Source organism: Myotis daubentonii, chromosome 8 (assembly GCF_963259705.1).
Source record: "Myotis daubentonii chromosome 8, mMyoDau2.1, whole genome shotgun sequence".
In the NCBI taxonomy this organism is placed as follows: Eukaryota; Metazoa; Chordata; class Mammalia; order Chiroptera; family Vespertilionidae; genus Myotis; species Myotis daubentonii.
In genome coordinates this window covers 52,766,465-52,793,398 of record NC_081847.1, presented here as the reverse complement: position 1 = coordinate 52,793,398, position 26,934 = coordinate 52,766,465, and the positions used below count along the sequence as shown (strand labels likewise).

The 26,934-nt window shown below is 42.2% G+C and overlaps 1 protein-coding gene across 1 annotated transcript in view; it reads right to left on the bottom strand.

Moving 5' to 3' along the window:
- The window catches only part of ZNF407 (zinc finger protein 407), a 411,369-nt gene that overhangs the window by 130,405 nt on the left and 254,030 nt on the right, over positions 1–26,934 (bottom strand). Inside the window, exons 5-6 of the mRNA XM_059706377.1 lie at positions 8,517–8,683; positions 4,941–5,024 (exon numbers count right to left, since the gene is read on the bottom strand). Coding sequence (XP_059562360.1) covers positions 4,941–5,024; positions 8,517–8,683 — 251 coding nt within the window. The remainder of the gene's footprint in view (positions 1–4,940; positions 5,025–8,516; positions 8,684–26,934) is intronic.

Below are 26,934 nucleotides of genomic sequence, written 5' to 3'. Positions count from 1 at the left end.
GAGGGGCTGAGGGTTGTTTGCAGCTGGTCACACACTCTTCAGGGTGGGGGTCCCCACTGGGGTGCCTGGCCAGTCTGGGTGAGGGGCTGAGGGCTGCTTTCAGGCTGGCGGGTGACGGAAGCTCCCAACCGCTCCTTTTTTCCTTTTTTTTTTTTTGAATTCTGGGCCAGCTTTAGCTCTGAGGCTCCAGCTCTTAGGCCTCCGCTGCTGAAAGTAATTAATCGAAACAATGTATAACTCCAGCTCTGACTCCAGCTCTGAGATTCCAGCTCACTGAAAGCTGGTTTCTGGGGGTTTTTTTTAGCTTCTATATTTGTTAAAATGTTTCAAACTGCAGGCTCAGAGCCTCGCAAGGCAGGCGGGCAATGTTGGAATCCTCCATCACTGAAGCAAGCAAGCCTAATGTTAGTTTCAAGCTGCCTGGCTGCCGGCCGCCATCTTGGCTGACAGTTAATTTGCATATCTCCCTCATTAGCCAATGGGAAGGGTAGCGGTCGTACGCCAATTACCATGTTTCTCTTTTATTAGATTAGATATTGTACATTGGTCAAAAATGATTGACAAAACATGCAAAATCTATTTTGTTCCACTGATCTATCTGTGTGCCAATACAATCCTGTCATAATTATTGCAGCTATATAATAAGCCTTCAAGTCAGGTAGTACAAATCTTCCAATTTTAATATAATAAATCTAAGTGGCCAAACAATTTAAAGATATTTTTTAAATTAAACAAATTCACAACTATATTCTGGTATTTTCTTATTCCATTCAACCTAAGTTTGAAAATCTGTTGGCATGACTCAATAACTTGTTTGTTCTAGTAGCCTTGGTAGACAACATTATCTATTTGTTATGAATTTGACAGGAATCATGGGGAGAAAAGGGTGATATTACAGATTCATTGCCTGAATCAGTGGTATAAATTGAAGGTCATCTAAATTCTTCAAAGTTAATGTTCTTGGTTTGGAGGTTAAACATAAGCACTTAAAAAACATAAATATAGCTTATTTCATTTAAATTTTATGGCATTTTTATGTCATACAAGTTAAATTTAAAAACACTTTTAAAGAATAATGTCATTTATATTCTCTATAACTTTATTAATCTGAAGTTCACATTAAGCTAGCAATATATTGCAATTAAACCAGTTATTTTGAACCTTCTCAGCTCATGACACATATGAACAAATGACTAAAATTCTGCAGCATGCCAAAAAATATATTTTTTTGCTGATCTGACAAAAAAAAATAGGTAAAATTTTGATTCATTCACAGCAGATGGCTATTGTTGTGTTGGCTGTTGTCTTTTTTTTTTCCTTGACAATCTAGGGTAAAGAGGTCAGTGCCCCTGACTAAATAGTCAGATATTGCATGTTTTAAAAATTCTTATGGCACGCTGGTGGAAAATCACAGTGATAAACTGTAAATTGTTATTTCATATTTAACTTGACTATATAAAAATGTGTAATATTGAGAAAATTTGAATTATACACAGGCTGACAGATAAAAAATATAATATACCAAAATAAGCTACATAAATATTATGCTGTGACCATTAAGTAAAGGCAGGCTCAAGCGTGTCTTCATAGTAGGCTCATAATGGAGGATAACTGGTTGTACATTTATGTAAACTGCAGTTTATTCAAGTCTGCACACAATAGTTAATTTGTAGCTCATTAATTTTGTGGCATGTTCAACACTCCTGTTTGAAGAGGTTAACTGTGTGTTTTTTAAGCCAGAAATGATAATTTCTTCAGGAAATTTTTTCAGGAAATACATTTCAGAAATAAAGAAGAACTTTCCTATTTGTTAGTTTCAATACATAGCCAAGGAAATTAACTCAACTTCTACATAGTAACACCTGAAATCAAACCTTACAAATTTTAAGTAAGAATTTCAGTTCACTGGTATTTGTTACTGGTGGAAATGAGATAGGTGCTATATGAAGAGTTGTGCACACTTGTTAAGAGAAAACTTCAGATGGACTGATAAGTTAATTTTGTCTACTGGGGCCAGTCCTTCTAAATCCTTTGTCATTCCACAGCCAGAAGGATGACAACATCTATAAGCAAGACATTAACTACTCTTGAAAATAGGGTTACCTGGATACGTCCTATTTAAAAAGCAGAATAAAGATGACATTTCCTTTCCTCCTATTTTCCTTAATATTACACACTTTTCTTTCTTTTTTTAAAATATATTTTTATTGACTTCAGAGAGGAATAGAGAGGGGAGAGAGAGATAGAAACATCAATGATGAGAGAGAATCATTTATCGGCTACCTCCTACACGCCCCCTACAGGGGATTGAGCCCGCAACCCTAGCATGTGCCCTTGACTGGAATCGAACCCGGGACCCTTCAGTCTGCAGGCCAATGCTCTATGCACTGAGCCAAACCAGCTAGGGCCACACTTTGCTTTATGTGCAATAATTTTGTCCAAAATAACCAGGAAAAAATATTCTGCCTCTTTGGTTCCTCTGATAGAGTCAAGGAAAGATAAGGGGGCACCAGAAGGCCTGTGCATGGGGCAGGCCCTTGGGTGTCTGTCAGGCAGGCTGCCATGCCACCCGGAAGCTCACATTTGGCATCCATCCTCCCCGCGCCCGCCGGCGGCTGGGGTGGGGGGGCGGGTTTGAAGCTAGTCACTACTCCAACCACTTGAGAGGGTTACTCCTGTGCCTGGAAGGAGGGGCTCTGACAGGGGGTGAAAGTAAACCTTGGGTTGAAAGATGTTCTGTGTCAGCCCACCAGGCAATTGGTTTGCAGGGGGTGGAGGGGGATTATTTCCACCATCTGGAACATCTTTGATACCTGTCCTTTCCGAGCTGAGTGTAACTGCGTAGGCAGTCTGTGGTAAAAAGGTAAACCGTGTCAAAGAGGAATGAAGCAGAAAAACATAGATTTCAAATGCACTACACAATTCCAGCCTTGGGGGCGGGGGGGGGGGGGGGGGTGGGTGGAGAAGCTGCATGTTGCTTAAATTTTATAAATCCAGTGTAAAAGCTAAGGACCTAGACTGAGTTACACTAAGCTGTTTGGTTGAAGTGTACGGTCTTAAGAACTGACTCTGGTATTAAAGAATCATGTGTGATTTGTGCCACAGTGGCAGGTAAGTGCCAAAAAGACAGATGCTCTGTCTGGGAGACATTGTCCTATACGGTATGAAGTTAATAGCAAAGTAATAAGGAGCCCCTGGACCCAACATAAAATAGAAAGTTGTGCTGCTCCATGCCGGCTTCCAGATCGATAGCCTGTAAACGCCTCAGCATTACCGGCCCCGCTGCGGGGGAAGAGCAGCGCCCCATGCTGGCAAAGGCAGCACACAGGAGGGTCGCCTGTTCCCCAGGGCCACCCAGCATGTGACAGGTGACAACAGTGGCACTGGAATGGTAACAACCAGTCATCAATAAACCGAAAAGAGTGAGAATAAAATCCCCGCACAAACCCACTGTGCCACACACATACTTCCAGCTTCTCGGAGACAGTTGCAAGCCTGATGCCCACCCACGGGGCTCCTTCACCTCTTATGCAGAATCTTTAAGTTGCTGGATTAAAAATGTATGATCGCAGGTCACTTCTGTAAACTTAACACAAACATTTGTGTTTACAAAGTTAAGTCTGTGTTTACAACATTATGTTCAACACTGGAAATTTGTCTTGGGCTCAGTAATGACTCCTATCCCATAGGGAAATCTAAAGCATGTAAACTCAAGATCTAAAAGAAATGGCTCGCATTAATTTCCATTGACCTTACAAGTAGCATAATGGGTATTACAGCTACCTGCAGCTAACTTCTAAATATCACATATCACAAATAAAAATGTACCACAAACAACATGTATCTTCATTTCATGCCATTTTGAGTTTAACTCCCAAACTCAGCCACACTCATGCTATCTTAATAAAAGTGCAACACTTAGTTACCAATTCTGTTACCACATAATTTAACATCTAAGCTAATCACTTTGAGAGCAGAAAGTGGTTGTGTTGACAATTAGAAGGGACAATGCCACAACAGCACTATTCCAGGCACATATAATTTAGAATTATTAAAATAATTACTTATAGGACCCATTATAGCACACCAAGTAGGTCAACAATTTTTATAAATGTTTAAACGTTTCACCTTTAAGTGTTCCTAATGAAGGCATCATTTTATTTTGTGAAATTACCAAGAATGCATATCGTGAAAAACAAAACCCCCTTCAATGTCCACATCCACTTATGTTGCCCTCTTCATTGCTATCCACTCTTGATAGCAAAAATTGAAAAAGTAATGAGTTCAAACCTCATGTACCAGTGAAACACACTGAGAGATTGCTGGCAGCGGTTCTCAACCTGTGGGTCGCAAACAATGAAAATACATCCTGCATATCAGATATTTACATTACGATTCATGACAGTAGCAAAATTACAGTTATGAAGTAGCAACGAAAATAATTTTATGGTTGGGGGTCACCACAACATGAGGAACTGTATTAAAGGATCGTGGCATTAGGAAGGTTGAGAACCACTGTTAGAGGGTTAGGTGGTTAGGGAGGCGAGACAGAGTGGGGCAGGGAGGCTGTAAGTAAGGGGGTTGAAGGGGTGATGAGCAGACTGACTGAAAGGGGGCCCAGAGAGGAACACGGACCTTGGCTCCACCCATGAGGTCCTCCACCTGCGAGGTCCGAGGCAGAGTCAGGCCTACAGTGAAGGGCCTACTGTATCTGTGCTTTGGAGGCCAAACTCTTTTCCCTCCTGTTTGCTATGAGTTTACTGAGAACACCTGATCCATAAAACATGAGTAGGCCTAGTTTTCAACAATATAATAATAGATGAATTGAAATCTTAGGATATTCAAATAATTTTCAGTGGCTTTTACGAAAGCCGAGCAGACAACCACGGAGGACCAGGAGCGATTCTGGGCGCCTGCCTGGACTGCTCTCGAGTACTGACCTGTATGCTGCCTGCGGTGCTTGGTGAGGGCGTGCCGGGTCCCGCCAGCGAAGCCACAGAGGTCACACAGGAACGACTTCTCGCCTGTTGCAACAATAAACAGATGAGGGACTGCGGAGGTCACAGATCATTAAAACATATCTATCAAGGCTTTCAGGGTTACTAATTCCTCCAATCAAATGTTTCCATGTAAATATGTCAAATGGGAATGAAATTACCACTGCGGTTTATTGACTGTGATAAAATCTGAAAAGCACCACTGAACATAATTACATACTTGTCAGACCCATAAAAATTAGCTTTATTATCAATGGAATGGTTTTGTACAACTTCATTTCTGGTAGATGTCTTCCAGATGGGGCTGCTTTATGCACTTGAACAGTTTTTATGCATATCCTGATTTTTTACAATTCCCATACATCTGGCCTTTCTGAGCTGAGTAAAGACTGCTCGGAATAGTTAATATACAGTATATATGATTTTGCTTAAATAACACAATGAATTTTCTAACAGCTAAAGGACACTGAATTGGTTTTACCTGATTCTATCAGGGTCTTCTTTAATAAGTTCCTACTTAATAATGTGAATTAAATGGTTTCCTGGAACATACTGAAGATCCAAGTATCAATAAAATCTACATTACTCAGTACCAATAGCAGTTCAATGCTGTTTATGTTTCTCAAACTTCCAAGGCATAAGAAAGAAAGGGTAGAGATTGCTAAAGAAATGGTACAACACTCCTATTATTCATCTTTAATGATAACTCTGGCCTGGAAACTGCAGCAACAATTAGAGACAGATTTGGCAGACTCAGTATTTGTTAAAAGTGTGTAAATGCTCATTTTTAAAGCATTTTTACACAAGCTAACATTTTGCCCTGCATGTTATAAATGCAATCTATCTTTCTACTGCAGCATATTTAGGCAATAAGTGTCGGTAAGCCAGGCAGTTTATCCCATAAGGCTCACAAAGCAGGGCCAGCGAGAATAAAATGCTAACCTTGGAGAGATCCAGTGAAATTATACAATAGTTTTCCCAAACTGAAATAAATCATTTGTATCTATCTTTATCTACTTTACTCATTTAGATGTTTTAATGCAACAAGTCTTCGAGGGCTCTGTCCGAGTCAGCCTGCTTCGTCCTCAACCATTTTGGTGTGTCACAGCGGAGATTTAGCGTGAGGGGGTTGGAAAATGGTCATTGCCTTTTTTAAACTTAGAAACAATAGTAACTATAAGAAGACAGAACGACTTTGGTAATCAAAAAGGTCTTCCCCTTGCATAAGAGCATGACTAGGTTTTCTAACTTAAACAAATATGTATTAATAAAGAGTTTGACGTTATGTTTAATCCTATTTGTAATGGCATGTTTAAAATGTTCATTATCATTTACAAAATAGAGCTGAATTTAAATATTTTTCCTATCTTTACTTTCCTATCTTGGGGTTAAGTTTATTCCTTGACATCACTATTTCAATACAGAAAAAAGGAATAGAGTAGATGGGCTGTGAAGAATAAAGTTTAATTATAATCACTCATTTAATTATTTAATCAATTAAAAATATAAATCTTTCTAACTAGCTGTATTATCAATTAAATAACACGGAACGTAGACTTTTTTAAATCCACAAAGATAATTGCTGGTTAATATTAACATACTATTCTACACTGGGGTAGAACTCTTCTCCACTATTTATTCCTCACCACTCTCTTGTGGGCATGAACCGTTTGTGCATGTGGGAATGTGTGTGCCAGTTCACACACACACGCACACTTGGTGGGGTGTGCCATTCAGCCGGCCAAACCTCTGATGAGGAAGGAGTACTCTCACCTGGTTCGGATCCCAGAGGAGTATGACCGTTTCTCTCACTGGTAAACTCTGTGACCTACATCTTTCTTATGAAATATACTCCCAAACATAGAAAACTCCTCATGATGTATGGTCTTTTCAGGTACACAGGCTTTGGGTACATATTAAGTTTTGTTCCCTTTCCCGGTTTAACATATTTACCAGCACAAAGACAACATTATTTTTCCATGTGATTTGGTTCTAGATACATCAGTGACCTTGAATTTGATGTGTAGAGTTTATTTGGAATGTTAGTCTACAATGGCTTGTATGTGAGATTTACCTTGGTGGCTTGATGTGTTTGGCATTCCACATTCAATTTTCACTTATTTTGAGGAAGCGGGGAGCGGGGGTGGGGGTGGAGGTGGCAGGGGGAGAGTTGCATTGGAATGGGCAACACAGTATTTTTCAAAAGAAAATTTAAGAAAAACTAAATGTAATATTTTACTACATGTAACAGGGGTTCATGTAACATGCCATATTTAGCTGATAGCAGAGATATAATAGGAGACTTTTCTTAACAACTTGAATTAGTTTCAAGTGTGCCATTTTGCATTCAAATGCAGAAAGACACGGAAACCAATCCTTTATTTTCTATTAGAAAACAGCCACTGTCCCCTATCTCTCATTATGGTGCAGACTACAAGACCTAACAACAAAAATCCATATTATTGATCCGGCCAAGTCTCCACAATTATTCTTTAGAAGGAAACGCCGACGATAAATTACATCTGCACTGGCTTTTCATCTGCTGTTCGATATAAGTGATCTCTCAGGGCAGGCTAGAGACCTTAAATCGTCAACGCCCTTGTCAAGGAAGCCGAGGAGGCCTGGGCTTCCACAACTGCTGCAGAAGAACTTTTAACCTATAATTTCTAACAATAATATAGGATTCTTGGCAATCAGAAGAACATTTGGGAATGCTGATTAAAATTTATTTTTTCCTTGAAACAAAATACTTTTTGAGAGATGTGAAGAGAAGGAAAACCAGGAAAATACCAAACAGCTCTCAGTAGTACAGCTCTGGTGAGGGAAGGAGAGTGCTCGAATGCACCTGGAAGGAGTTTGGACCCACTGCCCACAGATAATGAAAACACGTCATAAACACTGACCACAGCAGGTACTCAGGGACATGTTTGTGAAGGTCAAATTGAGAGTCCTCGGCACCACACCCAGCACAAATGTATATTCTGTGTGTGCTTTCCATCACTTGGTTTGAAAATCCATATAAATGTATGAAAATCCTTTAAATGTATAGCGGCTAAATTCAGATGAGTCTTTTTGTATTAATTATCAAAAATTCTTGAATCTGATAGCACTCTGCTCTTAAGAGAAATAATGAGTGGATTAATTTTTTTTAAAAAAGGTGCATAAAATGGAGATTTAATTATGTTAACAAATATGATGGTGCTGAGTTTATCTCAGTAATAAAATACAAGACCAGTTCTTCACAAATCAAGAATAGACCTAAAAAGATGTGTTTAAACACATACACATATATGTACACACACAACAGAAATGAGCTTTTAAACAGGGAACTTGTTCTGTTTAACTGTACACGTGCAACACTCAGCTCCACACACACATGTTTAAATGTCAGTTTAACGCTACCCTCTCATTCACACACAGTGAACTGATACCATCCTCTTTGCTATAGAATTACCACAATCTTAAACTCTGCAAAAGGGAAATCATTTCCACGGGCCCCTCATGCAGGGGGCAGCACACCTGTGTGTGTCCTGTAGTGGTCTTTCATGGCGGAGGCCGTGAGGAAGGAGTAGTGACACGTGGGCCATGTACACTTGAAAGGCTTTTCTCCTGTGTGCAGCTTCATGTGATTGTTCAGGGCCCACTTCTCGGTGAAACTTCTATCACACAAGTGGCATGTAAATTTCCTGCATGAAGAAGAGAGAAAACCATGTAAACGTGACCCGCACAGGCCTCCGAAGGCCCCAGCAGCAGCGTGTTCTAGCCCTGAGTGGGGCAGCGCAGGCTCGGGGAGAACCGCAGGCCGGGCCTGTCATGTCTGTATAACCAGGCATTGATTTTGCTGTCCAGGCCTGGCACTCCAGCCATTTATTCTCTGCTTTGCGGTTGGGCCCAACGGGTTTGAAAAATTCTGTTACAGTCCAGTCACCCCTGAGGCAAATGTGAGAATAGATTTCACCTGTACAGGCCTACACCACTTATCCAGGGCATGGGCTGTCAGAGCAGAGGCTAAATGAAAAGCTATCCATACTAAACTACTCAGACAACCCCTGCTCTCTGCAGGCGGAGGCGGCTGCTGCTGGCTGCGTGGGAGCCCCCACTGCTCCTGGAACAGCAGTGCCCCTGCAGGCACCCAACTGCCCCCACCACAAAGCTCCCAGGGGAAGGAGGTCCCAAAGGCAGCTGCTGAAAAGCTGTCCTTCTGAGTCACCACATGGCTACATAAAAAGTTGGCTTTGATAAAAATAAAATTATAAATTCTTTTATTTCATAAAATAAAATTAAAAATAAGCTTTTGAGAGAAATAAATCTCAATTAGTTCCCTTATGAGAAAAAAAAAACACCTGAAAATAACAAAGCAGTACTCACACTAGAAATATTTCAGCCCCAGAGCCCACAGTTAAAGATACCTTCAATGATCAAAGCAGTATGAACCATGAACAAAACACTTGAATACTCCCTCTGGTTAGTCTTCTGTCCTGTTTCACTATCACTCATGAAATCACTGCTAAAATTTACTTTTTATTACTAATACAATTTAGTTTAAAGCCTTCCCTGTACCTACAATAGTAGTGTCCAGCTAATTAATTCAGGATAATGAATAGTCAAATAAAAGCAAATTAAACCAAATATTCAAAATTAAAATATTTTAGTAAGTTGATAAGCACTATGCCACAGAAGAGAAACTACATAGCAGCTTGATTTGACTGCCTTAAATTGGTCTATACTTTTAGCAAGTTAATGCAACTAAAAAAACAGGATTACAGTATGTGTTTTAAATTATGATATAAATATGGAGGTGTATATTCTTTGCATAAAGGCTTTAACTATGATTTTACAAATTTCCTTCATCTCATAAGGGTAGAAAAAGAATCTCAAGCTCCAAATAATTACCTTTCTCATTTTTGGGTAAATGTCGATTACTTTAACAAATTAATCATCCAGAGTTTCACATATTCTTATGAAATTACCTTTTATAAAAATCCCTCTTCATTTGCTACATGTATTTATATTTTTATAACATTAGATCTTAAATGCAACGGGAGTGAAAATTACTAAATATTCATACAAAATATCTTAAGTGCTTCATTACTATTAAAATTGCCAATTAATATATCTATATAATATGTGACATTATATTTGCAACCATTAACTCAGACTGACTTTGAAATTACTACATCATTTGATCATTGCTTACTGGTGCCACAGAATGACAAATATAGCTAAATACTTTGAAATGCACTGTAAAAAAAAATATCATGTCCGTATATCTCTTTGACGGGTCTTCATACATTTAACATTTCAAAACCATGACAGGGATCTTATTTTTAAGATAAATTCCCCTATCTACTTATTTCTTCATGTATTTATTGTGGATCTAACCTTCTCCTACAAGAAATAAATAAGGAGGTTAAATAGATGCTATCTTTTAACAAATAGTTTCTCTAGACTGTATTACAACTTTATGAATGACAAAATAAATCCCTCATTTTTAAATCTACCATGATGTACATTTAACAAAATTACATCTATGAAACCTCAATGCATGTGCTCTATTATTCATACGTAATAAAAATGTTAAACCAGAGCTTAGTGCCTGCCATGAAGTGACAAAAGCCAGATAACAAAGAACTGAGGCCACTGCTTGACTTTCAGAAAACCTCGTGTCTTCCTGTTTGCTTTATGAACATAAGTACGTGTACTGATGACCAATGTAGAGAGTCCTTGTGAAGATTAAGACACCCATTAATGGGTATTTCCTGGGACCCCATAAATTCTGAGTCTCAAATACTGTAGACTAGCTGCCTTCATGCAGCAGGTCAGCAAGGACAATACCCACTGAGGGAGCCCTGGCTGGCTTCAGGTAGGTCTTCAGGACTTGAGCTAATGAGCAGTGCCCTGGGTACCCAAGGAAAGGTGCCAGCGTGTGTGGGGACCCAAGGAAAAGTGTCAGTGTGCACTCCAGGTGGAGCCACAGGGACCCAAGGAAAGGTGCCAGTGTGAGTGGGGACCCACGGAAAGGGGTGTGCTGTTGGTGGATCCATGTCCCTGGTTACCAGGGGTTCAGATGTCTATTGTGCTAAAACTTTTTGGAATAAAGCCTTTTTTCAGGTGGTCAGCTGTGCTGTAGAAGTCAGTTAAGATGTTATTTTTTAGTGTAAATTCACATGCTGGTGAGTCAGCTCAGACTCCTGGCAACCCTGCGAATGAGTGAATGAGTGATGTCCACCATGTTCTGTCCTCAACAGATGTCCTCAGCTCCTGTGGACTCAGGTCTATGGCTTCGTTTATGGGGGCACTCCATCTCTTACTTGATAAATTTATAAAGTTTCCTAAATTAAATCCTCAGCATTTTCCCAGCACTCTTGTTGTACTTACACTAGGTTTATTTACTGTAATATGTGCTATTCTGTCATTAGCACCCCCAACACATGGTAGGCCCTGGGCCTTTGTTCTCCCCTGTGAAAGCCAGTGGGGGACCCCCTATGACTCACTGGTGACATGATTTACGCTCACAGAGTCAAGGTGAAAATCCATATCTGTAGACTTAAAATTTTGAGGAGAGAGTACTAAATATCCTCATTGTTAGATATATGACAAAAACTAAAAATTTTCACAGGGTGTCCCTAGCCATTATGTACAAAGTTAAACTAAAAAACTACTAGGGGGCTGAATTATGACTGCATGAATAACACCACTCCCTTAACAGACACTTATGCCTCAGTGGAACTCTGTGAGAGCAACTGCTTGTTTCTGAATGTCAAAAGGGCAGACAAGATATGTCAAAATATATTAACTTGCATTTTTAGTTGCATCCTTAACTTTAGCTTTCCATTATCCACAGAAGCCAAGTGGCCTAATTGGGGAGCTATACTTATTTTCTCAAATCATACTTTAAAATGTTATTTCAGCATGTAAAAATCCTACTAGTTGGATTACTCATTCCATTTATTAGTAACATAATTTTAAAAAATGCCCCTATCCCACTTACATATGAAGATAAAAATATTTTGATGCTCTGGTACTTTACTACCTTAAAATATTTAAAATATAGTAAGATGTGTCACTAGCATATTTTTATGTTCTTTACTAATCTCTCCAATTCAGGATAATTTGGAAACTAATTGCGTTGGCGATGTTTTTAGAGTTATATTGTACTAACTCTTTCTCCTAGAAAGCCTGTCTAGGTACACAACCAAGAGACTCTGGTACAAGTACAGACGTAGAAAAAAAAATGTCCTCATTCAAATGTGAGCAACCTTAAATACCCACTGGGGGAGAAAGTAAATAATGGGTTTAATCATAAAATAGAACATCATCGTGCAGGTAAAATGATCGACTAGTGCCGGGAGCCGATCCATCCGTGCTATTTCAAGGGACCTGGCATATATAGCATACGGTTCTTAATATGTTTGCTCACCTTCTTGGCGCTGTGTTTTAACCAAGGTCACCTCTCCGAGAAGGGTTGAATCCCCAGGTAGGGATTTTCCCCTGAAGTTAGGGAGGGAATAAAACCTCTTAACTAAGTGCCAGGCGGGTAATTAATCACTTTAACTACGAACAATCATGCTTAAGCTACATAATCTTTACTCCCTGGAATGGAGATAAGAAACGCCCTAACCTTTGTAATAGAGGTTGATAGGATTGAATCAACTGGTATAAATACAGATGTAACAAGACAGAATTTAGAACACAGAACTTAGAACACAGGGCTTGGAAGACAGGACCAAGAGAGACAGAGACTAGGCACAGAACCTACACAGAACGTTCTCTAGGGACAGAAGAACTTCACTGGCGAGAGCATGCCGGAGGATCCTGGACCAAAGGCGTGGACGGAGTCGGCGAAGAAGGAAGGGCACGGGGACAGCGTTCAGTTGATCAGCAGCCTAGCCAGGATCTCTAGCCAAGTTCTGGTCTGGATCTCCAGAGAGGTTCTGCTCAGGTTCTCCAGTCAGGTTCAGTCACCAGGTTCTAGTCAGGCTCTCCTGCCAATCTCCGCAGTCAGGTTCAGTCCAGGATCCCCTGCCATGCTCTCTCGCCAGGCTCCGCCTCCAGGCTCCGAGGCCAGTCCCTGTCCAGGATCCTCCGGCATGCTCTCGCCAGTGAAGTTCTTCTGTCCCTAGAGAATGTTCTGTGTAGGTTCTGTGCCTAGTCTCTGTCTCTCTTGGTCCTGTCTTCCAAGCCCTGTGTTCTAAGTTCTGTGTTCTAAATTCTGTCTTGTTACATCTGTATTTATACCAGTTGATTCAATCCTATCAACCTCTATTACAAAGGTTAGGGCGTTTCTTATCTCCATTCCAGGGAGTAAAGATTATGTAGCTTAAGCATGATTGTTCGTAGTTAAAGTGATTAATTACCCGCCTGGCACTTAGTTAAGAGGTTTTATTCCCTCCCTAACTTCAGGGGAAAATCCCTACCTGGGGATTCAACCCTTCTCGGAGAGGTGACCTTGGTTAAAACACAGCGCCAAGAAGGTGAGCAAACATATTAAGAACCGTATGCTATATATGCCAGGTCCCTTGAAATAGCACGGATGGATCGGCTCCCGGCAGACTAGGACTATATTTATCAGCATGTGGGTTACACCATCTCTGAAACTTAACAGCATTAAAACAAGTTAGATACAAAAATGTACCACTGATATAAAATTTTTCAAAGAAAGGAACAATATTAAACATAGACATATGAAATCCATGTGCAAAGACATTCATGGTATCATAATCTGTGAATACTGCTTGCTTCTGAGAAGAGGGGAGCAGGCGTGCATATGGGAATAGAGTGTTAACTATAACTGTATGATTTTGTTGTTTTTTTAAAAGAAGAAATTGAAGTATATACGGCCACATGTTAACATCTTCCAAAGTGTTTCCATTGTTTTTGAAATTTTTCCAAATTCAAAATGAATATTTTAACTAAACTATCAAACAATATTTCACATCTTCTCTACATGACACATTGGACCAGACTTGTCAAATTAATAAGTCACAGAAATTCACATCCGCAAAAAAGAGTGCAGCAGTAAGCCAGATGTAGTATGGCACAAATGAAATTTAATAAAAGAACAAGCTAATTTTTTTCAAGATATTAAACAATAGTGCAGTTATTATCTCTGAAAACTGTGAAACAAAGTTGTTGACTGATCCAAAACTAAACTGATGTTGCAAAAACTTAATTGACAGGTATTGCTGGTCTTTATGAATAAACCAGAATACAGAGCAGTTAAAACAATACAAGGTTTGTACAATTCCTAGCAAAGCAGTCCAATCTATACTAATAAAAGCCTATGTGGTCATCACGCCCTCACGCCGTGATGCCCTCATGCCATAACAATCCATCACCAGGAGGCTGCGTGCGCAGCGGGTGCACAAGGGTGGGCGGGGCTGCATGCACAGAGAGGTGCACACGAGTGGGCGGAGACTTGATATGTGTGTGGCACGGAGGCGGGTCCTGGAGGCTCCTCGCTGAGCCATGGAGGCAGGTCCCGGTCTACCTGTTTGGGGCAATCCATCGAAGAGCCCCAGATGGGTGGGTGGGGCCTACCTCTATCGATTGTGGGGCTCCCTCATTGTGAGAGGGCAAAGGCCAGGCTGCCCCCCCCCCCCCACTGAGTGCACAAATTTTGTGCAACGGGCCTCTACTGTAATAATAAATTTGTTCCAACAACTCTAAGTTACCAATGCAGTTTCTTTGGAAGAATAGCCTTTTTACATTTATTATAACTTAATAATTATATGATACTATAATAAGATAAAATGAAAATAGATCATGATGGGGTCTTTGCCCATTCGGGTTACCATATGAATTTCTGCTGGGCTACAAATATAACTCAGGACTCACTTTCTTAAACAAAGAAACACATAAAAAGGCAGTTAAAGACAACCACTGAAGGGCAACTACAATGCTCAACTAAATCACATGAGCACCTTATGCTAAAGAAGTACCCAAGGATACAAAGCCAAAGGGAGAAGTTCCAGAAAGTCTGCCAAAATAACAAATGCAGTACCTATTAGCACCAGGACAGGGAGGGGCCAGCACAGGTCTGTCCTGGGAAAGAGCAAAGTAAAATGTACAATACTGCCTTGGGAGTTAAACTACTTATTCATGCAAAAAAGGTGCTAAATCCACATTATATACCCCAATATTATTCCACAGTAATCCTGTTAATCTTATTTCTATGAGATTTCAGAGTACTATAAACATCTTTCAACAAAATATGCAATTTTAAACTACATGTAAAATAAATCTCTCTAAATTAAAAAACTGAAAAGGTACACTGATAGCTAAATAATAACTATGAAGACACTCAGGATCCCTTTGGCCATTTTCTTCCAAATATTTGTGTGTGTGTTTGTGAGGTCCACAAAAAATTCTGACTCAATGAATAAAGTTATATTCTGAAACCAAAATGATTCCATGATAACACTAATATCCAGATTATTCACATTAAGCTAGAGTTTGAGAGAGGCCTGTTTCTGATTACATATAAAACCCGAGCATGATTTATATCAAGAAGCCACAAAGACCTAAGATTAGAAAGGTTTCATTTACTAAATGTAACTCTTCAGGCTCAAGTGCAGCTTAGAGATGAAGCTGGAAACCTCCTGAGGGCTCTTATACAGCACCCAAGGGAGCTTGCTACTTAAGCCAAGAGTCTTGAGTGCATTTTTGCCCTGAACAGGTGATAATTAGCCTAATTAACAGGCTATACCCTTGTTAACTAGTTGGGACAGAAATTTAACCTCACTCATGCCAAAGCGTGTCATTTTAAAACCTCTTAAAATATCACTCAGATTTTAATTACTGTGAAATATATTTTTTGGCCCTTTCTATTCAATCCAAAGGTTGAAAAGCTTTGTGTCAAAATTACTTCTGGGAGAAGCATTAAGCAGAAGATTAATCCCAGGGTGACTTAGTCAACTAAGAACCAAGAGAATGACTACTTCTAAAGACAAGCATTCAAGGATTATAAGGGCTATGCCCGCAAAGATTTGAATTCATTCTTCAAAGTCTCATTCCTATGAAATTTTTCTCTGTCAAAGAGACCACAAAGTCCGACCTGCCCCAAACCATCCTAGTGAGTTTGGTTGGAATTTCCCCCATTCCACTGCATGTGCTGTGTCCAATGCTCACCAGCATGACAAGTGTCTTGGATTAGGGTTAGGAAAAGCTCTCTGTAAAGGACAGTATTTTCTACTTGATGGGCCATCAGGTCTCTGATAAATTTACTCAGTGCTGCCTTTGCAGCTCAGACAGAAGTAGCCACAGACAGTCTATGAACAAACAAGTATGGCTGTGTGCTAATAAAACTTTATTCACAGAAACAGCCAATCCCTGGCTTGGATGACAGGTCACACACCCCACCCACAACCACCATGGCAGCCTGATCTATAGGAAGTAAAAGAGCATGAACTGAGGTCTGCTGGGAAACAAAGGTCCACTAAGCCCCCTTCCTCAGGACCTGAGAAGCTGGTTTAGTCCTGAAATAGTTCATATTCCCTGCAGGGCAGGGCTTTAAAACGCCAACATGAGAACAGGTGGAAGGAATTATACTGCATATGAGACCCATTCCAGTCCCAGGCTGCCCCATGCCTTTCAAACTGCCCCCTTTCAAGTGTATAGCAGAGCTGGAGGCCGTGGTAAGTTGAAACAATTAACTAGCCATAGAAGTCAAATCCTGGCACACAAGACATATATTAAATTGCCACAATCCTCTGGTCTGGACTAAATAAAATTTTATCTCTTCAGGTTAGGTAAGAAAACAATGGATTTATGTAAGGAAGGTTAAAATAGCAGGTACAAATAAAGGACTAATATTACTGTTTAAATAGTATGTAAAGAGAGTTTCTTTTAAATCATTGTTCTTAGTGATATAATTTGAGAAAAAAATGACAAAATGGATTTCAAACCCATTTATACCTTCATCCCAAATACCCTGACCAATAATATCTAGTCACTGGACATTCGCAACACAACCATAAAAACCTTCAAATTAAAAGGGTTCACTATTTCTACATCAATTCATCAATTTTTTTTTTAAAAAAAAGTATGTGTTGGAACCTATAGTGTATCTAGCAATGCTCCGTGTATGGAAGAACTACATGCCTCCCTAAGAGGAGCCAATAAGTCAGTGGTCAACATGAATGTCAGTGAAATAATCAGAACACTAAGGTGCCACATTATGTTGGACTTCTTAACAAAGCCTTAAAAGACATTTAGAAAAAGCATCAGTGAATATAGAATGAAACCATTGTTAAATCTTTCAGGTAAGGTTTAGGTGAGTCCAAAAGGATAAAACAGGTTAACTAATGGAGGCCGCAGATAATGACCAGCTTGGAGGCAGAGAAGAGATGGGCAGAGACAGGCGGGGGTGCGTGTGAACAGTGAACCAATCCTAGTATCTGGGGGGAGAGGGGGGAGAGCATGCTGCATAGAAGGGAGAAATGTAGGTTTACCTTTGAGTAGTATCCGTGACCAAATAGATACAGCACATATGCATACAAGCCACGAATATGTGCATGTCTAGAATAAACCCCACCGAAACAATGTCTACATCTGAGATTGATGATGAACTCTTTTATATTTGGCCAAGAAACACACAGTCTTCAAAACAGCATGTCAGCTACAACAAAGACTGCTGTGCTTCAAGCCATGTACCTACAGATGCACTAAAAGTGGGATTTCAGGGAGCTAAGAACCTAGGCCTATCTTGTTTGCATGGCAATGAAAAAAAAACCTTTTACTAAGTGTTCAGATGACAGTCTCACCAGTTATAGTATTAGAATGAACTGGTAACAAATATTAGATAGATTTTACCAATAAGACCAAAATATAGGCTTACAGAAAGGAGAGAGCACTAATTAAAATATATCAAATACAAAATCAACTAAAGTAATTTTCTTTTAAATTTTAATATATTAAAATTAAACATATATTAATGGAAGCTGAGTATGAACAAAAACTTCTGTCTCAATGCAGAAGTTTTGTCAGCTCCAATTATCCAACAAAGACCTACTGGAGTATGAATAAGGCAAAGACGACACGGCTGATTCTAAGTGGCAATTGGGTTCAACCCTAACACAGGAGACTTTAATGTTCACACCAGAGTCCTGGGAGAGCCAGACACTGACACCAATGTGCTCACTTCCTGAGCCTGAGCCTGTGCATCAGTTAGGAGACAGGACCATCACTATTTATCCCAAATGTAACTTCCTACAGGTCTCCAATATATAGTAGCTTAAACGGAAATGAAGACAATATTTCCCTACAAAAGAAATATAAATCTACATTGAATATACGTTACGTATTTTTTTCCTAAAATATATTGTTGTAATATTGAAACATGTCCCATAGATGCATATATTTATATACCAGCAAATACAGCATATTTGCAATTTATCCTGTAGGTCCTTACATCTTTCTTATGGAAAGTGAATGTCTAGACATTTGACTATACCTGCCAAATTTAGACAGGCCCCCCCAGCCTGGTGGAGACTGTGTGACTTGCCAGGCCTGGGAAAGGCAGCCTTTCCCAGCTCAGGTGTTTCACTGTCTTGGCCTCTGTCATCATCGCAGCCTTCTAGCATGTCAGGATGATCTAGGGGACCATTTGAGCTCAAGGTAAGATTAGCTGGAAGGCTAGAGATGTGTTGCCCAGTAATCTCAGAGTTCAGGACAGAATTGACCCTTCCTAAGACCTCAGCCCGAGGAGCAGAAGTTAAGCACACTTCCAGAGTAAATATCGGGGTGTTTGTGCACTGGAGCGTCACCAAGACACAACATGAGTTCAGAAGACGAGTCAATGTAGATGTTGCCGAGCCTGACATGGATCAGAGCTTGCTTTAAATCATAACATCATTCATATATGTAGAAAGATTATCTTGTAAGGAATGTGATTTGTTCCTTTTTAAATCATAAGCTCAGGGAAAGTGCTAAAATTAGATTCACATAAGAAACAAATTTTTAAGGGATGTATAGTTGTTGTGATCCAACTGAGAATGAGTTAATAAGATACAAGCAGGCTCTGGGGAGTGGTTGCGGCCAGGGAGAGGTCAATGGGGGAAAAAGGAGACTCATGTAATACTTTAAACAATAAAGAATTTAAATTAAAAATAAACAAGATACAAGATGGCTCTTCACCATTGCTGCACTCTCCACTGTGCATTGGGTACAAAGTAACTTGCATGAACCAAGCAACACTGGGAATGCATGCATCTCTGAGGCTTATTTGGATGGAAAAGCCCTCTTAAATACAGGGCAAAGCAATTAATGCCACTTCTTCCCAGTACAAAGAATCATCATTTACTGTAAAACTTGGATGTGTGCAGCTATGATTCCTCTTTTCACAACGTGGATTTGCAGTTTTCATTTACTTCTCGTATATTCTAAATTATTTTGAAAAGATAAATTCAGATAGGCATCTATAGAGATCATTTATACTAATTTTTCAAATCTTCAACACCTCAAACAAAAGACCATGTGGAATAACATTATCATTTATTACATACCTTCCAGCATTCAAAATATTAAACTAAATTTCCTTCTAATATAATTAAGTGTCTGAGCAAAAACAACTGGAAGGATGTATACAGGTGAAGAAATATATTTAAACTTGGCAGAAGTACAGAGTTAGGGAGGATAAAATACAGAATTGACTAAAACTATCAAAAGAAGGTTAACAACAGGAAAGACTTTTCAATTATGGGTTGGGAAGAAATAAAAATGAAAGTTAAAGTATTTGCCAGTTTAGACTTTATGCTAAAAAGAAAACATAGCCATTCAGTTCTTTATATTGCTACTATCTTTTGATTAAAGGTTTTAGACCAAGCATGTCAAACTTGCGGCCTGTGGACTGCATGCCTCGTTTATTTGGCCTGTGTGAGCCTTTGAGTTTGACATGCTTGTTTTAGACTGAAACACATGGAAATGAATTAAAGTCCCAGAAAGTATTCTCCCTAAGGGAATAATGAGGAAGCTTTGGGTCTAGTAGAAACAGTAGTGAAAGTTCCACTCGATCAGATCTCACTGAAGATCAGGCTGGGCCAGTGAGGCCAGAAGAGTCCCCCAAGCTCCTTGTGCCTGAGCTCTGGTCACCAACTCCTCGCCCCACACCTCACTCTGGGCACATGGCCACTGTGTGGCCCTCAGCTGTGCCCACACACTCCTACCTCAGAACATCTGCCAGACTCTGCTCTGCCTCAAACACCCATGTGGCGCCCTCTTCTTGTCACCTTATCTCTGAGGCTTCCTCTCACCACCTACTGAAAACTGCAATACAGTACCTCCCTCTTTTATGTCTCTGTGTCACCACTATTTTAATAGTGGCATGTGTGAGCTCTACTTTTACTTGTTGAGTGTCTTCCCATGCTGGAGTGTAGGCTCCTGACAGCAGAATGCTTGCCAGCTTTAGTTTCTGCTAACACCCCAGGGCCCAGTACAATGCCTGGAGCATGGTCAGTATCTAGCAAATAGCTGTTCAATTAATGGATTAAATACTGTAAAAGAACTACATCTAGAGAATTAACATCCACTTATCAAAAAATACACAAAGGCCATACACATACACATACACACACACACGTCTGAAATGACAAATACATAGAAAATAAGTCGGGCAGGCACACAAAGCAGGGAGCAGTAATTGTCTTGGGTGGGAAGTAGGCCGGGGAAGCCTGAACGAACAGAAAGGTTGATTCTGGAAAAGCACTTTATATACTGCAGCATTGAAAATATTTACACACATACATTCCATCTTTAAGAATATATATGTATATGCAAACAGAATTTGAAAAGCACAATTTTGAGGTCAATGGTGGGAAAAGGAAAACATATGTAATACTTTAAACAATAAATATTTTTTTAAATAAAAAAATTAAAAAAATGTTCAACCAAAATAATTCTTAAATAAAATTTAAAGGAATCACTATTTTCATCCACTGTTGGTTTTTCTGTGCCATACTTACAAAAAGAAAGGAAGATGTTTTGGCTTTTCAATTTTTGAAGTGGAAACCTCACCATATTTATATTCAGACAGTTCAGACATCACCATTCAATGACTTTATAAGCTTATACTGTGAATGCCACAGAGCTGACAGCTAATCATGTATACTGTCCACACAATTAAAGGATCTTCTGATTGCTGTGAGTAACCACATAATCACAATTGTAAAAGGGACAGTTCTGGATGTTCAATAAAAAGGCATTACCAGATGTGGAGACTGGCAGACCAGCTCTTCCTGAAGCATCCTGATGCTGCTGTGACTATGTGCCACTCATTTGTCCACGCCATCATATGCACGTGGACTTTTTAATTATTCTCTACTTTCCTACACGTACATGCCCTAAAAGATTCCAAATAATTTAGGGACACATAAAATGCTCTGTAATGTCTTAGTATCTTTCACAGTAGGATCATATGGAGGGTATGAAAATGATGTACTAAGAAACATTTCTAAAATTTAATAATTGTATATAACTAAATGTTATAAAAAATCCAGAGGATGGCGAGAAGTTTCTGATAAATGACCTTCCCGGTGACATATTTTAAACCACAAAGAGAGCTGTTGAAGGAGGCCATGCCCAGAATGAGGTGGACAGCTGCCTGGACACCAATATGGCTGTGACATCGATTCCTTGACGGTACTTCAGCCTGAATTTCTACATATGTACATGCAGCTGGAATAAAATACCTCTAGAATATGTCCTAAAAATAAAACCTAATTTCCACTGAAATTCCACTGAGTCCAGCCTTATGGATAAGGTGTAGGGAAGTCGAAGATTGTGAAGTGAAGCTACCAGAGGCTGTCCCTCTCCAGTAAAGGAAAGAAGGGCTCTGGGGAAGAGTCAGTTGCCTATGTCTGGATAAGATCAAACAATCATCATACTAGTGAGAAATCCTAGCTACATAATATTCGAAGGCCCATTTCTAAGCGTGGGATCTATATGCATCCAAATACTAGTTAACTCCACTGAAACAAAGAGAGCCAACTTCCAGGAGGCAGGGACTACAGAATCTTTATTCTTTAATTATCTAATGCAGTAAACCAAACCAACAGAAGTAACACTAATCATTATTCTGGCAGGCATAGCTGCATAATACAAAACCAGAAGTATAGGGATGGGGAGGTGGGATGATAATAACACCAAAGGAACAGAAAGTGCTTGCTGTAACCAATACCATAAAATCAGCTGTTCTAGGCCTTACAGAAAAGAAAGCAGGTGCTGGATCAAATACTGGATTCAACCCCTCTCCCCCACACCCCCCACTAAAACTGAGAGACTAGGATAGGAAGTCATAACAATAGAAGGAATAAAGGAGACTTTTATACTATACTAGAGGCCTGGTGCATGAATTCGTGCACAGGTGGGGTCCGGCCAGCCCAGCCTGATCAGGAACAATCAGGCTGGGTTGGCTGGGGGGAAGGGCTGTGGGCTATTGGCCAGCTGCCCCCGGCCCCTGGTGGTGGGGGGGTGGGGGCCAAGATCGGGGGCAGGGGAAGCCAGGGGGAGGGGCTGCAGGCCGTTGGCCGGCCAGCGCTGACCCCTGTTCGAACTCCTGGCAGAACTCCCAGTTGAACTTCCGGTCGAAGGGACAATTTGTGTATTAGCCTTTTATTATATAGGACTCGAGGCCTGCTGCACGAAATTAGTGCACTCAGTGGAGGGGGTCCCTCAGCCCGGCTTGCACCCTCTCGCAGTCCGGGAGCCCTTGGGGGATGTCCAACTGCCATGGAGAACAGGCCTAAGACGACAGTCGGACATCCTTAGCACTGCCGCAGAGGCGGGAGAGGCTCCAGCCACTGCCACTGCATTCACCAGCTGTGAGCCTGGTTTCTGGCTGAGCGGCACATCCACTGTGGGAGTGCACTGACCACAAGGAGGCAGCTTCTGCATTGAGCGTCTGACCCCTGGTAGTCAGTGCACTTCATAGTGACCAGTCGTTCTGCCATTTGGACAATTTGCATATTAGCCTTTTTATTATATAGGATAACCAGAAGATGCAGAGGAAGCATTCCACTGGAATTCACAAGATGATATCACAAAAACCTGCTTAAGAGCAAAGAACTAAAAGACAGAAGAGCTAGTATCTTCGTTTGTACAAGCCAACCCCTAGAATATCCAGAGATGTGTGGTAAATCTCCAAATATTACTAACATCCTATATAATAAAGAAGTAATATACAAATTGACCATCACTCCAACAAATAAGATAGCCACACTCATGTGGTCAAAGATGGCTGCCCCCATGTGGACACAGGGAGGGCAGTTGAGAAAGACCAGGCCTGCAGGGGAGGGCAGTTGGGGTGACCAGGCCTGCAGGGGTCAGTTGGGAAAGACCAGGCCTGCAGGGGAGGGCAGTTGGGAAAGACCAGGCCTGCAGGGGAGGGCAGTTAGGGGTGACCAGGCCTGCAGGGGTGGGCAGTTGGGGGGGACCAGGCTGGCAGGGGAGGGCAGGTGGGGGTGACCAGGCCTGCAGGGGAGGACACTTAGGGGCGACCAGGCCTGCAGGGGAGGGCAGTTAGGGGTGACCAGGCCGGCAGGGGAGGGCAGTTAGGGGCAACCAGGCCAGCAGGGGAGGGCAGTTAGGGGCTATCGGGCCAGCAGGGGAGCAGTTAGGCATCAATCAGGCTGGCATGGGAATGGTTAGGGGGTGATCAGGCTGGCAGGTAAAAGCGGTTAGGGGCAATCTGGAAGGCAGGCAGGTGAGCAGTTGGGAGCCAGCAGTCCTGGACTGTGAAAGGTCCCAGACTGGAGGGTGCAGGCTCAGCTGAGGGACACACACACACACACACACACACACACACACACACCCGTGCACGAATTTCATGCACCTGGCCTCTAGTCTATATAATAAAAGCCTAATGACCATTACAGCGGAATGACCAGAACAACCAGTTGCTATGATGCGCACTGACCATCAGGGGGCAGACGCTCAACGCAGGAGCTGCCCCCTGGTGGTCAGTGCGCTCCCACAGAAGGAGTGCCGCTCAGCCAGAAGCCAGGCTCATGGCTGGCAAGTGCAGCAGCGGTGGCGGGAGCCTCTCCTGCCTCCATGGCAGCATTAAGGAGCAGCGATCCAAGTGGTAAGGAGCAGCAAGCAGGCGGGCGGTAAGGAGCAAGGGATCCCAGACTGTGAGAGGGATATCTGACTGTCGGCTTAGGCCTGATCCCAACAGGGAGTGGGCCTAAGCCAGCAGGCGGACAACTCCCCGGATTGTGAGAGGGCACAGGTCGGGCTGAGGGGACCTGCCCTGTGAACAAATTTTGTGCACCAGGCCTCTAGCTTTTCATAATAAATTTTTATCAATTACTGGCATCTACTATTCTTCAAAAATAATCTACAATGGAACACTGAATAATATACACATGCTCACTTCGAAGTCGAAGGTAAAAGTAAAGCACCTAAAATAAAAGTCCAGGTGAAAGGTAATCAGCAATATTTCCTCTGGGGAACAAGGAGACTGAAAACACCAGCATATGTTAACTGCTATGAAGGAAACACGTCCTCTGGTTGAATTTTAACTTTGACCTGTGCTGATACAGATCAGATCAGGGATTGACCTAGTGGACAAAGTTGGCAACAGAAGAAAAGAGGTAAAAATTTAATAATTTGATGATCAAATCTTAGGGTATATGTTTCAAAGTAAGTTGATTTAAAAACGTGGGCAATTTGACAACTAATAAAACCAATTAAAATCTAGTATATGAAGGTAGTACCATGTGCCAAAGCAGTACATCTTACCTAATAATAGACAAACGTGTAAATTGACCGTACCTTCGCTACGCTATCTAGCCAATCAGGAGACTATGCAAATTAACCCAACAAAGATGGCAGTTAATTTTCATACGTAGGCTCCAAGCGGCGGAGTGAAGCCTGACTGCTCCCGGACCGGAGCAGTGAAGCCTGATGGAAGCCCTGTGTGTTTATGTCTCCTGTCAGGCCCCAGCAGCCCCAAGCCCCGCCACCTCGGTGCTGGGGCTGCTGGGGGCCAGATTGGAGACACAAACACGCAGGGGAGCCCGGCACTCAGCAGCTCCCAGCCCCACTGAGGTGGTGCTAGGGGCTTCTGGGGGCTTGATCGGAGACACAAACCAGCAGGCCTGGCACCCAGCAACCCCAAGCCCCACCATCACAGTGCTGGGGCTGCTGGGGGGATCAGAAACACAAACCCGCAGGCCCGGCACCCAGCAGACCCAAACCCCGCCATCACGGAGCTGGGAATGCTGGGGGCAGAATCAGAGACACAAACCTGCAGGCCCAGCACCCAGCAGCCCCAAGGCCCACCACCTTGATGCTAGGGCTGCTGGGAGTATCAGAGACACAAACCCACAGGCCCGGCACCCAGCAGACCCAAGGCCAGCCATCGCGGTGCTGGGGCTGCTGGAGGCCGGATGAGAGACACAAACACACAGGAGGGCCCTGCACCCAGCAGAACCAAGCCCTGCCACCATGGCGCTGGGGCTGCTGGGGGCAGGATCGGAGACACAAAACTGCAGCCCCAGCGCCCAGCAGCCCCAAGCCCTGGCATCGTGGTGCTGGGGCTGCTGGGGGGATCACAGACACAAACCCGAAGGACTGGCTGGCACCCAACAGATCCAAGCCCTGCCACCATGGCGCTGGGGCTACTGGGGGCTGGATCTGAGACACAAACCCACAGGGGGGCCCTGAACCCAGCAGCACCAAACCCCGCCACCACAGTGCTGGGGCTGCTGGGGGCAGGATCAGAGACACAAACCCTGCGAGCCCTGCACAGGAAGGGTGCTCTGCTCCTGGCGAAGTGCTTTCCCTCTGACCCCGCTCGCCCTGGGAGTCCGGCACGGAGGGCACTCTCCTTGGAAACCCGGAAATCTGCCTCTGGGGCGACTGTGCAGCAGCCATGCCTGGCGAGCCACGGAGAGGGTGACCTACCCATGCGGATGTGTACGCTGGCGGAGGCCACGAAGCTGCCATAGTTGAAGTAGTCCTTGATGTAGGAGCGGAGGTAGCGGGGATCAGAGTCGGCCAGGTTGGCAGTGGAACCCCAGCTCCCCACCGAATGACTAGAGCACACGGTCCCCAGTCACTTCCTGAGCAGCAGTCAGCCCCAACCGGGGATCAAACCCGAAACCTAAATAGGTGCTCTGTCAGAATGGAACCCAAACCTTTGCTGTGGCAGAGGAGCACCAGCCCACAGCAGGGGCCAGGGCAGCCAGAGGGGTTTTGTTGAGGGGCCCTGACAGGCAGCCCCCAGCACAGTGGGTTAGAACCTCCTCCTGATACAGCAAGGTTGCGAGTTGGATCCTGTTCAGGGCACAGACAAGAAGCAACCAAAGAGAGCATAATGAGCGGAACAATACACTGGTGTTTCTCTCGCGCCCTTCCTCTCTCTAAAATAATCAATCAATAAAAATTAAAATAAAAAATAAACCCTCTGGCTTGCAGAGTTGCTAAAAAAGATAGAAAGTGAAGTCCCATCCCTTCCCGCTCATTCAACAAATACTTCATATTCTCCTTCAATAATCACACTGGGGATGGGTGTTTGTTGGTTTGTTTTGGTTAATCCTCACCTGAGGAAATTTTTGCATTGATTTTTTTTTGTTTGTTTGGTTTTTTTGCGTTTTCTTTTTTTGTTTGTTCTGGAGAGTGGAAGGGAGGGAGAAAGAAAGAAACTAATGTGAGAGACATCAATTGGTTGCCTCTTGCTGAATCTCGGACCAGGGCCCGGATTGAGCCTGCAACCCAGGTACGTACCCTTGATTGGAATCCAACTGATACCCTTCAGTCCGCCTGCAGAAGCACTATCCACTCAACCAAACCAGCATTTTTTTTCTTTTTAAGTCCTCCCCTAAGGATATGTTTTTTTCATTAATTCTAGAGAGGGGGGAAAGGAGAAAGTTCACCAAGCATTCTGACAGGGATGGAACCCACAACCTGTGTATGTGCCCTCACCTGGAATCGAACC